The sequence below is a fragment of the Oreochromis niloticus genome, linkage group LG17 (genome assembly GCF_001858045.2).
Source record: "Oreochromis niloticus isolate F11D_XX linkage group LG17, O_niloticus_UMD_NMBU, whole genome shotgun sequence".
Classification (NCBI taxonomy): Eukaryota; Metazoa; Chordata; class Actinopteri; order Cichliformes; family Cichlidae; genus Oreochromis; species Oreochromis niloticus.
In genome coordinates this window covers 2102981-2119317 of record NC_031981.2, presented here as the reverse complement: position 1 = coordinate 2119317, position 16337 = coordinate 2102981, and the positions used below count along the sequence as shown (strand labels likewise).

General features: G+C 42.9%; 1 protein-coding gene across 1 annotated transcript; it reads left to right on the top strand.

Moving 5' to 3' along the window:
* Nucleotides 1–431: 431 nt before the first annotated feature.
* Nucleotides 432–12203, top strand: mknk2b (MAPK interacting serine/threonine kinase 2b). The gene is made up of 14 exons (XM_003445058.5): nucleotides 432–585; nucleotides 1083–1303; nucleotides 1722–1812; nucleotides 1993–2094; nucleotides 2190–2287; nucleotides 4518–4597; nucleotides 4723–4796; nucleotides 4905–5009; nucleotides 5100–5155; nucleotides 5262–5357; nucleotides 8349–8543; nucleotides 8634–8798; nucleotides 8904–8944; nucleotides 9045–12203. Exons 2-14 carry the CDS (start codon nucleotides 1253–1255, stop codon nucleotides 9316–9318), a joined length of 1428 nt encoding a protein of 475 aa, XP_003445106.1. The 5' UTR covers nucleotides 432–585; nucleotides 1083–1252; the 3' UTR covers nucleotides 9319–12203.
* Nucleotides 12204–16337: the final 4134 nt, after the last annotated feature.

The window sequence follows — 16337 nt, the reverse complement described above, 5'->3', positions numbered from 1 at the left end:
TATCTCTCCCGGCCTCCATCGACATCCTCTTTCATCAAAACAGCGGTGGGACGTGCTGACTGTGACTACGTGCGTGTATTTTTTTTCGTTTTGTTCTTCCATAAGTCCCGCCTCGGGGCCCTACCCCCTCCTAAACAAAACAGACCTGACTGTTTCCATACCAATTCGTGTAAGGTGCTCTTTTTTTCTTAAATCTCTATCCTAAAATATGGTCTAGATTTCGATTGAAAATGTAATAAATCATCTAAATGACAGACCTTATTAAGTTGGGCTTATTGCGTGTCATATTTAAGTAGCTTTTAGTGTTCTTTCCTTTAAGAAGCTGTAAAGAACACTTCAACACAACGAAATGGTACCCTCCCACAATAGGCTTTTCTCGAATACACGTGATCAGTCCGGGCTGCTGACGCATTCCTCGGGAGGGCGGAGTCAAGGGAGGTTATAAAAACACCCACACTCGTCCTTTTCAACCACCTTCCACGCACAAACTATCAGTCGTATTTCCCCCTTGACGTCCTCTGCGGCTTTCGAAGCTGTGGGTCAAGCAACGACGCTAACACTGGAGCTATAAAAATTAACAACGGGGTAAGTAAGGAGGAAAAAGGAGCTGCTGTGGCTGTGTTTTGCTATTTAAAAGCTAAACGGCTATTTGCAGTATTGACGCTCACTGGCTAATCTTTGTTGTCTGACGTTAAAGTTAATTCTGATGTAACTGTCAACTGGTTTGCACTTGTGGGTTACATTTTGACTGGAGATGTGCTTTTTGTGTGTTGGTAGCCTTCCTGTAGCTGTTTCACCGTTTAAATCATGGCCTCTAGATATATTTACTTATTAGCCAAACTGCTATGATTTTAATGATCTGTCCTCGTGTTTAACTGTCTGTAACTAACCTAAGGGCGAGCTAAATGGGAGTGACGTTGATGGCTAGCTGTTGCTCTGTCGCGCGACAGAGATGAGCCAGCCTGCTGTTTGCCTAAGCGTTTAGATAATCGTCTACAATCTGGAAAACACGAAGACTTTAGGTGTTGTGTGTTTTTTACACTGGATTGTAACGCTGGGGTCTCAAATTGTGTCGTCCACAGGGCTCCCGTTTAAAGCGCCGCACCAAGCTGACCAGCTAGCGCAGTGTGATCACTTGCGTCTCTCTCTGAAACGATTTTGTTTGTTTCGGAGAAGTGCAAATTGATTCAAAAACCACTGCCGCCGCATATCCTGATCGGAACCCCCCCCCACACACCAAATCGAAGCAAAAATGGTGCAAAATAAGATCGCCGAAGTCACTGGATTCCACCGCTCCTTCAAGGTGAGCTGGAACTCTATCCAGGGATAGCTCGAGCTCCTGTCACTCCTTTTGGGAAGATTGTAATCAGAGCACGTTTGGCAACATTTATGAGAAGGGACTTCACCTAGCTATAGATAAAAGCATCTTCTGGCTGACAAACATGGTATACTTCCTGCTGACACGGGCACATGCAGCTGATGAATGTATGGTTCGAGTATGCCACAGCTAATAGCTGAAAGATTACCAAGGAAGATCCTTATGGCCTTGGGACGATCTTGTGTTGGTGTAACAGATATGACCAGTTAGTCAAAATGTGTCAGCCTCTCAGTCTAGTTTGGCTTTATAGGCACAGGAAGTGTTATGACTGACAATAGATGCTCTCATCTTGAATGGTTCACTGAGATTGCACACCATAACAAACATGTTTATTACTCCATAGGGGCAAAATCCCTTTGAATCGGAGGACTTCACTAAAAATGGATCCCATCTTATCGATTCATCATTTAATTTTGATTCCTCCCCCAGACATGGTGAGTTTAATGACTTGGCTGTTTTTAAAACAGTAACACACACTAATACAGTAACAATGTCCAAGTTCAGTATAATTCACATAACTGATAACTTCCCCTAGTTTCTCTTTCAGTATTTGGGATTTGTTTGCATTCCTCTGTCAATAGCTGATGGTAATGTAGGTACTGCTGTTTTGACAGACATGCCTTCCAGTCAGCCTATTGACATCCCCGATGCCAAGAAGAGAAACAAGAAGAAAAAGCGTTGCCGGGCAACTGACAGTTTCTCTGGAAGATTCGAGGGTAAAAGCTTTCATTCCTAGTTGTTATAAAAACAGCTGTATAAGCTGTTCTCCTTCATGTAATTGTGTTTTTCTAACTTGCTGTTTTTGCCACAGATGTCTACAGACTGCAGGAAGAGGTCTTGGGAGAGGGCGCTTATGCCAGAGTGCAAACATGCATTAACCTCATCACCAATAAAGAGTATGCTGTAAAGGTAAGACACTGCCACACATTCAGTGGATACAGTGTATTTCAAAGCATTGTTGTCAATGAAACATTCCTATAGGAGATGCTAGAGTTCTAGGACTCTGTTTGGCTGCTTTACAGTTACAGTTAGAGGGTTGTATTACGTAATGAAATTCCTTTGTGTGAAGAGAGGCTCTGAGCCATGGGAGGAATTTATTATAAGTAAACTGGGCTATTGCATCAGTGTTTCTATTGTGCTTTCTTTTTTTTTCACGACTTTTTCTTGAGAAATTTTGAGGAAAGTTTTGGTCTGGGACAGGATGCCTCTTTATCTTTTCTCTCAGTTCAGCTCTCTGTAGTGGTTTTCTGCAGACTTCCCTCTGTTGTGCTCATGATACACTTTTTGAGTAAAAGACTAGCTGCTGCTAGTAGACACGCCCCCCTTGCTGTTTTTTTTAGCTCGTCAGCCAATCAGAGAGCTGGAAATGATATACCCTCCCCTTTTCTTTACAGTTAGCAGAGAGAACATTGTGTGCTGCTAGCTGTGCCAAAACAAAACCCACAGAAAGGAAGGAGGGGTGATGGGTGAGGGTTGTGACCTGGTGTGTTTACACTGCTTTGTTCTCACTCTGTACAGTTACTTTTTCGATTTCCTTTTTGAATGGCGTGAGGACTTGTATGCACATGTTCAACTCTCGGGGACTTCCTTTTTTATTACAAAGTTATTTCCTTGTTTTAGGAGCAAAACATTGTGAAATTTTTATGTATTTATTTATTTATTTTTTGCTGAAGTGTGCAAAAATCCAAATCCAAAAACATTAATAACAGTTATTCCCCAGATTTTGTTCATGTATGGAACAAGTCTGAGTTAAAGGCTGCTTCTTTAGTGCAAGTGTCCATATCTTATTTTCCCTAATTAATATTTCAGAGGTGCTGTACACAGATCCTCATGTGACTGATCAGTTAGTTTATCCCAGAGTGATTTGGTATGGATCCCTCGGGACTATGCAGTCCTGGGGGAGGAGGTAGGACAGTCTGCTGGGAGTCGAGTGGGACTCAGACTACTCCTGCCAGATGTCCCGTCTCTCCCCTCCCCCTCTCTAGACACAGGGGGAGTAGGGGGCTGAACTGCATGTGCGGGCTCTGTTGCAAACGCAACAAAAGCTTCAGGCACCCATAGACGCACAGAGGGCCGAGCAGCGCGTGTCTGAAGGCTCCCAAACAAATCCTGTTTAAAGCTATTATTTCACAAGCCTGGGTTGATGTTAGAACCTGCAGCGAGGTCTCGTTTTTCAGCAGGCTGATGTTTCACGAGCTGCGATTTGGATAAGCGACCTTAAATCTACCACTTTAAAAATGGTGTCCTCCCATTTGAGATTGCAATGCATTTTTCAACCTTATAGTTTCTGTATCTAAACATCTACCAGGGTGGGAGTTCTGCTGTGGCAGGAGAGGGTGAGCTGATTGTTGTCCTGCTGACTCAGACTGGAACAGTACACTGGCTTTGGACTGCTCATAGGCCTCTTGTCTGTGTATTAATCCTAGACACATACTGCAGCTCTGGCCCCAGTGGGCTTCAATAGCAGCTGTAATCCAGCTACCAGGAAGAGAAGCATGCACAGCCTCCCAAGCACACAATAACAGACCAGAGCTGGAAAATTCAGGCTTTTTGCTTTGGTGTCAGCAGTCTATCTTTCTGTCTCTCTTGGCAGGGCATTGTGCAGCTGGTGGCCCTCTGTGCTGTAGTTCCCAGCAGCTCAGTTATTTTTAGAGCAGTTTTGATAATTGTAAACATTTTGGATTAGGTCATGGGATATTTTGAAGGGAAGGCTTATGGCTCCTTAACATTTACATATGGGTCGTGCATAAAGGTTAAACATAGAGACTGGGGGCTGTTATTCTCATTCAGCTCTGTCTCTGGTATGGCAGGCAGTGCTGAAAGTAGGTTAAACTATCTCTGCAAGTGTGTCACAGGGTAGGATAAAGGTTGGCAAGCAGGAAAAGGTTTGGAAGGAAGCTTATTATAGGGCACTGCATATGGACTGTATAGTGAGCTCTATACCGTCTGCTTTCCATTAAACACAGCCAGAAGTGGGGTTTGTGGTGCAGTGAGAGAGTGGCTGCCATGCCCACAAATATGTATACTAAGCACTTTAAGAATTGTCGTCTATCCTTTTCTGTATAAAAACACAAAGTTCTGCTGAAAGTGGGCTATTTCTGGGTAAAGTGGGCTCAGCTTTGGTGCTTTTCTGTTGCAGATAATCGAGAAAAGGCCGGGTCACAGCCGCAGTCGTGTCTTCCGTGAGGTTGAGATGCTCTACCAGTGCCAGGGCCATAGGTAACCTTCTGCTGTTATGACAAAACTAAAGCCACTTGACAGTCGTATGGAGGCAGTCATAAAGCCCTTTAGTCATCATCAGACTGCAGACCTCAAATGACTCGGTGCCTTTTTGTTTTCTACAGAAACATCCTGGAGCTGGTGGAGTTTTTTGAAGAGGAAGACAAATTCTACCTGGTGTTTGAGAAGCTCAGAGGAGGTTAGTAAATTACAGCTGCCAGTTTACAAAGAAATTCTGCTGCTTTTGAGTGTGTTTGAAAGCCTTTAGCTTTTAAATGGAGCTAATGGACTCTCATTTCCCTCCTAGGGTCAATCTTGGAACACATTCACAAGAGACAGCACTTCAGTGAGCAGGAGGCCTGTCTCGTGGTGCAGGACATTGCCAGTGCTCTAGATTTCCTTCATAACAAGGGTAAGACCATTTGTACAAAATGGCAAGCCGTATTACTGCTCACAGTTTCAAATTAAATATAGATATAACAGGCATTTTTTTTGTTTTTAGGAATGGCACATAGAGACCTGAAACCTGAAAACATTCTCTGTGAGAGTGCACACAAGGTGAGTTTGCTGCAGAGTTACTTATGCCTAAACATGTTTCAGAGGTCAGCTGATATGTTGATAAAGCTGCTGCTGGCCTTTTGTTAAAATCTGCTCTTTTTCTCAGATATGCCCGGTCAAGATCTGTGACTTTGACTTAGGCAGTGGGATCAAGCTGAACAGTGACAGCTCACCCATCTCCACCCCTGAGCTCCTCACTCCCGTAAGTTACTCATCTAAATAATGTTTTTTAAATCGCTGATCCAGGAGCAGATTAATCATTTACACAGTGATTTGTTTTCTTGCTGTGGATAAAAGGGGCTGTAAATGTGTTTATCAAGTCTTAACTGGCTGATCATTGGCCAGTCCTCAGTGGGGTTAACCGATATTTACACTAGTTTACTGCTGGGCAGTTTCTGTGAAATGGCATGGATAGCTTCCTGGATGTCCCAAATTTTATGTTCCTCTTATCATGCTGGATACTTCAGTGTGTTAACATTTGATGTCTATTTGATGTTGATGTTGATGTCCATTGATGTCTAATCAGTAGCAAACACTGAAGGGTTATGAGTTTGAGTCTGGGGGTTATGATTGTTTAACTTTGTGGCTGTCGTCACAACACAAAGCGATACCTCTGAACAGTGTCCAGAGCAGCAGGAAACCCTCAACCTCAGAGAGGAGTGGTAAAGTTGAACTGGCACGCTTTCTACTTGTGTCAACACTTGCTCTGTCTGCTGGTTATCTAGTGTGCTGAATAGATGGACCAGAGCAGGTGAAGGATAGCAGTTCAGCCCTCAGGAATGTGGTTTGGTGGGTGGGGGCTTTCTGCATTGGTAACTTCATCTTCCTTGCACAGAAATAATGGATGGCGGGCCCATCCCTGGACTTGTTGAAGGGGATATGGTTTGAGGCCAAGAGCTGTCATGTGCTTTAGTCTTAAATCAGAATCTCCCTAGGGTTAAGTTGATCCAGTAATATATTAAAGTGTTTGTTCAATGGGAGAAAAGCCTCTGGAGGACAGGACGTGGTGTGATAGCCCTGGGATGTAATACTGGAGGGTACGTGATAACTTTTACAAGGCTGTGTCCTGTGATATGAAGGAGTCGCAGTGAAACAAAAACACCAGCTCTTGCTTATTTCTCCTTTCTCTCTGTGTGGTATGAGAGGAGGAAAAAAAACATACACCCTCTTCTTTCAGCTCAGTCTCCGCCCAGTGGCCCCAACCACTCTGTGCTGGTCTGCGCTTTCTTTATGTTCTTCACACAATAGCTGTGCATAAGGCTTGTTCTAGAAATTTTACTCTCTCCCCCCACACATGGCAACTGAGATGTGATTGGATAGACCAGTGGGAGGGGGAGGATAACTGGGAGGTGCAAACTCTGCCCGCTCATGCGCTCTGGCTTGTTTTCCTTGCGTGATCACAGGAACAATGTTATGATTTTCATCTCACGACTGGCACTCTCACTGGGCCCCCTGTAACCACTTTTCTGCTGTTGCACAATATGCACTTTTGCATTTGCAGCACAGTTCCCTGGTTCTCAAAATACATTTTATGATTTGCAGGTTTACTGTAAATGTAGTGGTGTTATATGGTGTAAACTGGGAAAATAAGGACTCGGAGGAGCCGAGATAGACCCTTCTAGGAAAAAGGCTAATTTTAGTTTACTAGGAATTCTGCATGAGCGATTGCCTGCCTGTGTGCTCAGCGAGATTTAATTCTGGCTGTTCGAATGTCGAGGCTTATGTGTAGCAGTTTCAAACTGCACACAAACAGCTTAGACTGTTTTATTGAGGAAACTGCTTGTTTGTACCTGTCATAAACGTAGGTGCAGTTTCTTGAGGACAGAACAAGTCTTCTTCCTGTAAGCCTCTCCTAGTAATCCTTTCATTTACAAACACCAGAGGTGTGTCATCAGTGCTGTGGGTATGGTGTGACTAGTCACATGGTCATAGGAAAGCCCCAGGTTGCAATACTGACAAATCCTGTGGTAACAGCAGCTGATTAACAGCTCTCTGCAGCTTACTGGAAGGTTTGAAGAGGATGTGACTGCAAGTTCGCAAGGTGTGCAACAGCACAGGAAGAACAAATGCAAGTTTAGATTTAAGTCTGTGCCAAAGAGCCTTGATTACTGTTATTCGACTGCCCTCTTTTAGCCCTTATCAGCTACAGGTAGTCATAGACTGGCTATCTATGTCCTGAGTTGTTTGTGATTCAGGGGTGGTAAAGCAGCTTTTAAACAAGATTAGCCTTGATAGCTGTTTATGATAAGACAGCTATTGCATTAGTCTTCAGTTTCAAAGTACCTTGGTTGGCAAAAAAAAATCCTGGAGGATTGTCTGTGTAAGCAGTTGCCCCAGACACGATGATGGCGGAAACATGGGGGTTGGGATTTTCTTTGACAGAAGCGTCTTTGTCTGAAATGAGATTCCTGTGCAGCAAACTTCATTACATAAAACTGGAGGTGGAGTTTGCAGACAGCTGGTTTATGTTACTGGGACACAATGGAGGCCTGCTCAATGTAAACATGTGCCTCCACAGATGGAATGAAGGATATGTGGGGGGGACTTCATGACAAAAAGGCTAAAGCTTCTCAGCGATGAACATGATCTTTGTCCTGCTGAACCAACGACCTGCTTTTTCCCTCCCCCCACCTGAAACTATTAAAACAGTACTTGCTGTTTGTGTTCTCAAGTTATGTAACTGACCAGGGCTCAGCCCAGTCTCTGGTTATGCAGGACAGCCAATCCTCTTTTCCATGCTCGGGGTTTGGCCTAATTTCTCTCCTAGCTACATAACAACATGCTGGTAGAGCTGAGTCTGTCCTTGCCCTCAACAAAGTCTGCCTGGGCTGTGTACAGCTGCGTGATCAAAGCAGTGAGTCACCACTCGCTGTCTACCCACACAAACCTGCCTCATAACACGTTCCAACTAAGAAATGTTCAACGGACTAAGATGAGCAGTATTGTAGATTTTAAATGAACCCATTACTGCAGATAATCATGCGACTATCACATAGCCTGCCCCCACCCCACAAGCTAAGAGTGGGGCCTTAGCTTTCACACTCGGAGCCACGAGGTGTCAGCTGAGTGAAAGAATGTGGCAGCAGCCAAGCGAAGCTTCTCTTTTTTCCTCTACTTTAACTCTTTCATGCTGCACTTTGTTGTGCTTTCCCCCCTTGGGGCTAACGCACTGGTTTTCTTGTTCTTCTTTTAGTGCGGCTCAGCAGAGTACATGGCACCTGAGGTAGTTGAGGCCTTCAGTGAAGAAGCTACAATTTACGACAAGCGCTGTGACCTGTGGAGTCTTGGAGTCATTCTGTACATCATGCTAAGTGGATATCCTCCGTTTGTAGGCCGCTGTGGTGGCGACTGTGGCTGGGAATTGGGTGAACCCTGCCACACCTGCCAGGTAAGAGTGTGATGTATGTTGTTTGTCTTACGTTATCTTTGTGAGCTCAGAGCAAAGTAACATTTGCAAATGTTTCGTATCTGTTTACAGAACACTTTATTTGAGAGCATCCAGGAAGGAAAATACGAGTTTCCGGAAAAAGACTGGGCTCACATCTCCTCAAGTGCCAAAGACCTGATATCCAAACTTCTGGTTCGGGATGCCAAAAGCCGTCTGAGTGCCAGTCAGGTGCTGCAGCACCCCTGGGTGCTGGGGGTGAGTCTGAATCCACCACTATGCCACTTTTTTGCATTTTAGGCAAATCGAAGTAAAGTTGTTCAAACCAAACAAAAAAACAATAACATGTCTTTGATTTTTCAGGGAGCATCTGACACTTTGCCAACATCCATCTTACATCAGAGGTGAGAATTCAAGAGCGACAAGACACTCTGACAATAAACATTTCTAACTTTATACCTGCTTTGATCACAGTTTAATCTCTTTTCCCCTTTTCCCCATCAGAACCAGCAGTGCCAGGGATCTTACAGTTTTTGCAGATAAGGCCATGGCTGTGAACCGGCAGCTGGCTGAACAGGATGGCATGGAAGAGCAGCAGCAGCAGGAAGTCCAATTTTTTGTTACCGCTTCTGGCTCATCTATGCGCCTCTCTCCTCCTTCCAACTCCAAGCTGGCCAAGCGCAGGCAGCGAAGCAGCCAGCCGAAGGCTGGGCCCGTCTCCGCCACGGAGCTTTGTCAGCTCTTGGCCCCCCTCGTCATCGTGGGAGACTGTGCCTGAACTTTCCTGACCTTCCGTTACGATTCAAGTCCTGTTCCACGACTGCCCTGAGACTCTTCCTCCTCAGTTCTGGCCCCTCTCTGGCCTCGGTCCCTCTGCTATTCAGGTTCTCTCGCCAGCTGTAAAGGGAGATGCTGCCTGCAGCCCTTCCTCTAAATGCCTTCTGCCCTTCTCCAGCACTTCTGAAGCACATCAGCACAGGGCCTGCATATAGCAAACACAACTATGTGCACTTCCAGGTTGGGGAGGAGGGCCAGTTAATGACTTGTTGGACAGCAAAGTATTTTCTAAGTTATGTTGGTTTTTTGTTTGTTTGTTTATTTTCCTCATACAACTCAGTTCAGAAGAAATGCGAACATAGATCTTCGAAACTAAGCTCAGACACCAAAGGACAACCTGTTGTGCTGCTCCCACGTTACAACTGGATCCACTGTGAATTAAGTTATCTGGAATGTTTTTTGCCTGTATGTATATGCATGAATGGCCCATCTGCACATACGTACAAGCTTATGCAATATGCCGAGATGAAGGCTGTTCCTGTCTTGAAAGGATTCAGTGTAATAAGGGTTGGAAGGGCTGTAAGCCAATGCTGTCCGTGCCTGAGGCGCGGACCGTTGGCTGGAGACTCTTCAAAGTCTTCTTTTTTTTCTTTTTTTTTTTTTTTGTTCCCCTCCGTGTAAGATGAACTCTTTACAGTCGACTCTTGTGTAAATGTCTGAGATGCGCACTTATGCAGCTCGGTGGCCGTGCACTTAGTGCTCAGAGGCCAACGGCTGTTTGTACCTGACCAGCTACGACTTGCCGCTGCATCAGTTGATGCGGTTTTTCCTTTTCTTCCAAATTTAATCTAAAACTAGTGAATTAATTTGACTTGGTCATGCTTGATGGCCGCCTGGGAGGGGGGAGGGGCCAAAGCTCGTGGCTTGTATATCTGGCTTATTTGTACAGGCTAATTATACAGTACTTAAAATGGCTACGCAAGTGAACTGGGTCAGTGTTACTTTCATTGTAAAGAATTTGACGTCCCCTTGCTACAATTTGTATTTTTTTTTTTTTTTATACATAATTTTTTTTTCTACAGATCAATTTATGGATTTAACTTTAAATATTTTGGCAGTAAAAGTTTAAACTCCTGTGAAGGGGTTGAAAAGCACATTTTGCCCGATGTGATCAGACTGTCATTTGTTGATCAGATTTATTTGGACCATCATCTTCGTCCTCCTCATCCTTCAAGGTGTCAACGTTGTCTCTAACGACACGCCGCCCCTCCCAGAATGACGTCACAAATTTTCTTTGAAAGTTGGAGGCAGAGGGGAAAAAATAAAATAAACACAAAAAGGAAAAACATTCCACAAAAAGACAAAAAAAACTTCAGACATTTAGCTGTATAAAGTTTACTTTTTGAAAGTTTGAAAACTCCATGTCAATGTGCCACACTGATTTTGATTTTTGTTGTTTGTTTTTTGTTTTGTATGGCTGTTAATAAGCTTTTTTTTTTTTTTTGTTTTTGTTTTTTGTTTTTCCCCCATGCAGGTGCTGTTCAGTTCAGGTGAAACACCCGATGTTTTCCTTTGTTGTTTTTTAATGTTTGTTTTGTTTTTGAGTTTTTAAAGTTGAGTATGTGGTGTATGAGGTAAAAATGGAGAAAGTTTAAGTTGAGCTGGAGCGTTCGTGCCCAGTGAAGGCAAGTTTTTAAGTTTTATATATATATATATATATTTTTTTTTTTTTTTTATATGTGAGCAGGGTGGGGAATTGGCACCAGCACCAATGTGGTAAAACATGAAAGTGGCTGGTACATTTCAGACACAGAAAGAAAAAACTAGTATGAAGTTGCTGGTGAATTTGGAGCAGTTATCCATGAGTGGCTGGTACATGTTCATTTTTTTCCCACTCTGTGTTGGCAATAATCTTTCTTTGTTGTTAATTAGATTAAGTTAAAGCTCATTCTGAAACTGACAGGTAATGGACTGGCGATGACGTCTCTCAGCACTGTAGCCATTTCACCAAAGAGGGTTCAAGTCATGACATTGAAACATATGATCCACGACCTAGCAGTGATAAGTGGGGAACTTCTGATTGTCCGTGTCCTGTTGGCAGCACTGCAGCGACGGTACTCTGGAAATGGTGTCAGATGACCCGTTATTCTGATAATAGGACACTGTAATAGTTCTAAGAATACCTTTCTACAGATGCATAGTTATGAGGGTTTATGTCTTATAATAAGACTTACTTGAATATGTGTATGCAGCTGTTTCTTCATTTTGGAAACTACTTTGCTTATTGGTAATCTGAAAGCATTAAGCTAATGATCAAGGCAATCTTTGTGGGGTGGGGTGGGAGGGGAGGGGGTTGAAAATATACAGATCAGTATTCTGCCTTTTTCTGGGGGGGGTCTTCACACAACTGAGTTTGTCCCTGTCTTTGAATGGGCACTCAAAACGCACACTGTGGCCATACTCTGTAATATCCCGACCAGTACAGTAAGGGTTTTCTGGGTCATGACCATTTCTACTATGTCGAATGGCAGTAGCTTTTGTTTTCTTTCAACTGCCTTTTATTGGGAGAAAGAGGACAAAGTGATTTCCTTCAGCCTTTTTTTTTTTTTTTTTTTTTTGGTATGTTGTCGCTGACGTCAACTGTTAAAATTCAGTCATTCGAATGGATAGTACCATCAGTCTCCCCACAATCTGAATGTAGCCTGCAGGTGAAAGCATTTAAGGCAGATCAGACCATTTAAATGGTTCCTTCTCATGAGCACAGTGTGCCAGTCAGATACAGTCCAGGCTTTGGGTTGACACCTGATTTTTAACACTGTCTGAATCGCCTCCGACACCATTGTGTTCATGGGAAGTGGCTTCAAACGAATACATCCTGTAGTACAAGGTATTTTGATTTAAAATAAGCACTTTACTGTACCATGTGAATGATTGCAGTTCACCCAAGGCAACGTTTATGACCGTTACTTTGGAATTTTGTATTGTTTTTCTAAAAAAAAAAAAAAAAAAAAAAAATTGCAATAAAATGCTTTGAACGACATTCTCGTCTGGCCTGTCTCTTTTTTTTTTCTTTTTTTTTGTTGTTGTTGCTTGAAGCCAGGAAAGTGAAAGACCTGTACTTTCCCTGCATTCTCACTAGTTTCACATTAACTAGAAGGCTTATCTTCAGGCCAAGGCTGACGCCGTTTCAGCTGAATCTCTGCTGTAAATCCCAGTATCAGTAATGCTCCCTGATAACGTGAGCCGTGTCACATATGCCCTTGGCTGTTGGTAAATATTTCTCACACATGGAAATATGACTGTGGTTTCATGACACGTTAGTCACGCTTGCAGCAGCGGTGAGGGGAGGCGCTCTTCTCAGCCAGACGCAGACTGATGCAACCTGCTGCAAGAGCTGCAGCCTCTCTCTGCCACCTGATGATCCTCACAAAATCCCTTCTGCTGAATTAACGAAAAGTGTTGGTGTATGATTTCAGCAGGATCTGGCATCCTGTGATTAGTCAGCTGTGCAGATGGAAATATCTCAAGAGATGTTATCAGCTCTGTTTGGTCAAATGTGCGTGGAGAGAGGACAAAAATGATGATACTGCACCAGAAATGTTCTGTGTGATGAAAGGCTCTCCAGTCTGCTGTGTGCTTGGTAATAACGAGAGCTAATGTGATTACTTGAGTGATCGTTTTGTCAAAACTGATCTTAAAAGGTGAAAAATGTCCTCCCTGATTCACAGTCATATCTTTAGAGCTCTTGTTTCACGGTCACGGGGCGACCGTGGTTCAGGGGGTTGGGAAGTCTCATCTTGTAACTGGAAGGTTGCCAGTTCGATCCCCAGCTCTGTCTGTCTTGGTCGTTGTGTCCTTGGACAAGACACTTCACCTACCGCCTACTGGTGTTGGCCAGAGGGGCCGATGGCGCGATATGGCAGCCTCGCTTCTGTCAGTCTGCCCCAGTGCAGCTGTGGCTACAACTGTAGCTGCCTCCACCAGTGTGTGAATGTGAGAGTGAATGAATAGTGGAACTGTAAAGCACTTTGAGGGTCTCGAAAAGCGCTATATGAATTCAATCCATTATTAGTATTATTGTTTATGTCAGGCCAGTGCACTAATGCTCAGTTATTTTCAATTTAAGATGATCACGACTATCTATCTATTATTGATATTTATGTTTGATTTAAACCAAACTTAAATGATCTGCGGGCCCCTGCAGACACTGTCATCTGATTGGAGGGCCGCTTTAGTGTTCAGGTAGTACAAAAAACAAACAAACAAGAAAACCCCCACAAATATTTCCTGAAATGTAGTGTTTTGTTTGTTTTTTTAAATGTCAAATATTGTATAACAAGACAAAACTGCAAACTAATTGAAGCCTTTCATTGAACTACCAAATAAACACATCGGTCCTGTCTTTCTGGCCACACGTGGCATCACTTCTGCTTTTATTTTGTTCGTATTTAATAAAATCAAAATGCAGACATAAGTGTACACATTAGTTTTTGACTCTCTCACTGAACTAACACAGCCAATCCCTCTGCATGTTTGTGCTCTCTGCTCATGTTGGCTTCATATTGAATCATTTTTGGCTTTTTAAAGAACTTATTTTAACATTTCACTCAACAACAAATAAATCCTCCCTAACAGTAAAAGTACTTTGTGCATTAGATTTCTTCACGTCAATATACGGGCCACAAATAGGAGTGACGTGGGCCGCGAGTTTGAGACCCCTTTTTTAATATATTAAAAAATATATTATCAAAGGGGGGTTTCAACTAGCACCCGTGCAGTCGTGGTAATGCTTTAAATCGCCCCCATTACATGTGGACTGGCAGGACTTCACGCAGTCACTGCATGGGTTTATCAGCGGAGGCCAAAACACACACATTCTCACACTGTTGCATAACTTCTTGTTCGGCGCAGAAAAAGCGTCACAGCTCTGGAGGAAACTGCATGATGCAACAGGAGTGTTTTCTGTGCGGTGTCCAGGAAACATGGCGTGATCCACGGGAACACCGCGCAGGTATTTGTCTCCCCCTGCTGTCCTGTTAAAGCATTTCAACGGTGCGTGCAGGCGGGGTAAATGAACCTTGCGTGAGCTGCAGATAATGGAATTTCAAGTCCCAACATTTAAATGTTCAACACGACAGCATCCAGTTGATGTTATTTGTGCACCGTGTGCGTGCGCAGAGTTGTTTAGAAGAAAGGATTTCTCTAACATGAACCATATGAGCATGTTTATTATAAGCTACAGGGCCTGCTGAAGTCTATTTGTGCATCTTTAGATATATTTGTGTCGTGGTTTCAGTCCATTTACTTTTACTTTTGGTATTTTCCCTGTAAAAACAATCAGCTCTGTATTGACATCTGGTTTGCATTTTATAATAATAAATAATGGAGCCGAGTAGTTGCGTGGCTTCCTGTTTCACTTCATCTTTAACCGGATCATAGCTACAAAGATATCTATGTGAAAAGCAATCCATATCAGTTCACTGAAGTTAGTTACAATAAATCAGGTGAAATAAAAGCGTCATCTTTAAAACGCTTTATGATGTCCTACTATTTTTCTCGCCGCCGACACATTCGTGCCATTTTACAGCAAAGTAACAGGTGTAAGCAATATTAGCTAAATTCAATAGAGTATTTCCACGTCTTATCATTTTCATCCATGTTTTGATGAAATTTCTCTTCAATTCTACAGCAGCTGCTTCTAAAACGTCTGATCAAAATCCGTTGGACAAAGGCTCATTTTATTTCTGCAGTTCTGGCTCTGGACACCAGCACAGCGGACACTAAATCAAACAATCAAAATGTGACTGAAGTTTAACCCACAGATTTTGCATTAACTTGGCCCCTCATCTGCAGAGTCTCAAAAATAACCGGACAGACTAACAATCTTAAATGTACGGCTTATTTTTAATACTGGAATGAAAATCCTTTGCTGTGAGTGACGGCCTGAACACTAAATCGCCAAATGCCGTTTGCTCCCTTGAGATGCTCTGCCAGACCTTGTTTATGAGACTCTCTGCCTTGAGTTTTGTATTTAATAACTGAAAAGCGGCTCTGTTGGGTTGAAATCAGGTGACTGACTTGGCCACTGAATAATATCCCGTGTCTTATATGAGAAGCTCTTGAGTCACTTCTGCAGTGCGCTTCAGGTCATCTGTTTGTACAGGGACACGCTGTCTGATCATTTTTGCAGCATTTTGGTGATTCTGAGCAGAACGCACAGCCCTGTGCACTTTATAATTCATCCTATTACTTCTATCAGCAGTCGCATCATCAGTAAACATCAGTGACCAGGTAACACTGTCAGCCATACATGCCACGGTTACCCCACCATGTTTTAAAGATAAAATGGAATGCTTTGGTTCATGAGCTGCTTCTCATCCCAGCTGTTTCAGATGTTTCCCTATAAAGTCTAACCCAGTCTTCCAGTTCTTGAATGTAATCAGCAATCTAAACTTTGCAAGTCCTAAAAATATTAGTATATATTTTTTTAAATAAAAGGCTTTAATTTTGAAAACACTACATTATCAATGGGGCAAACATTTTAAAAAAGTGAGTTTGTTGAATGTTTTGCCGTAGAAAATCAATAATGTGAACTTCAGCTTATGTAAAATTAAGAGCCAGGCTATTATCTATAAGAATAAGTAAGAATAAGCAAAGACTGTGTCGAAGAATGAAGGGATTCATATGAAATACTGACTTTCAAACTCTTTTGCATCATCTAGGCTAGTGTTTCTGTGTACATTTGCACATATTTTAATAAATCACTGCACCTGTTTTTTATTTCCATGCAAAGTATAAAGAAATAAGGAGTGGCTCAATACTTTTGCAAAGCACTTAAGTAAACCAGCCAAAGGTTCAGGCGTTGAAAGACTGCCAATTATTACGTAACTGATTACTGACCTGCACACCTGAAGCTGAGCTGGATCAAATTGGTAGCGCTGTGCGATACTGCAGGGCCAGTATTGCCGATACTGATACATGTAAACTATAAAGGGAGCTTATATAAATGAGAGCAGTGTG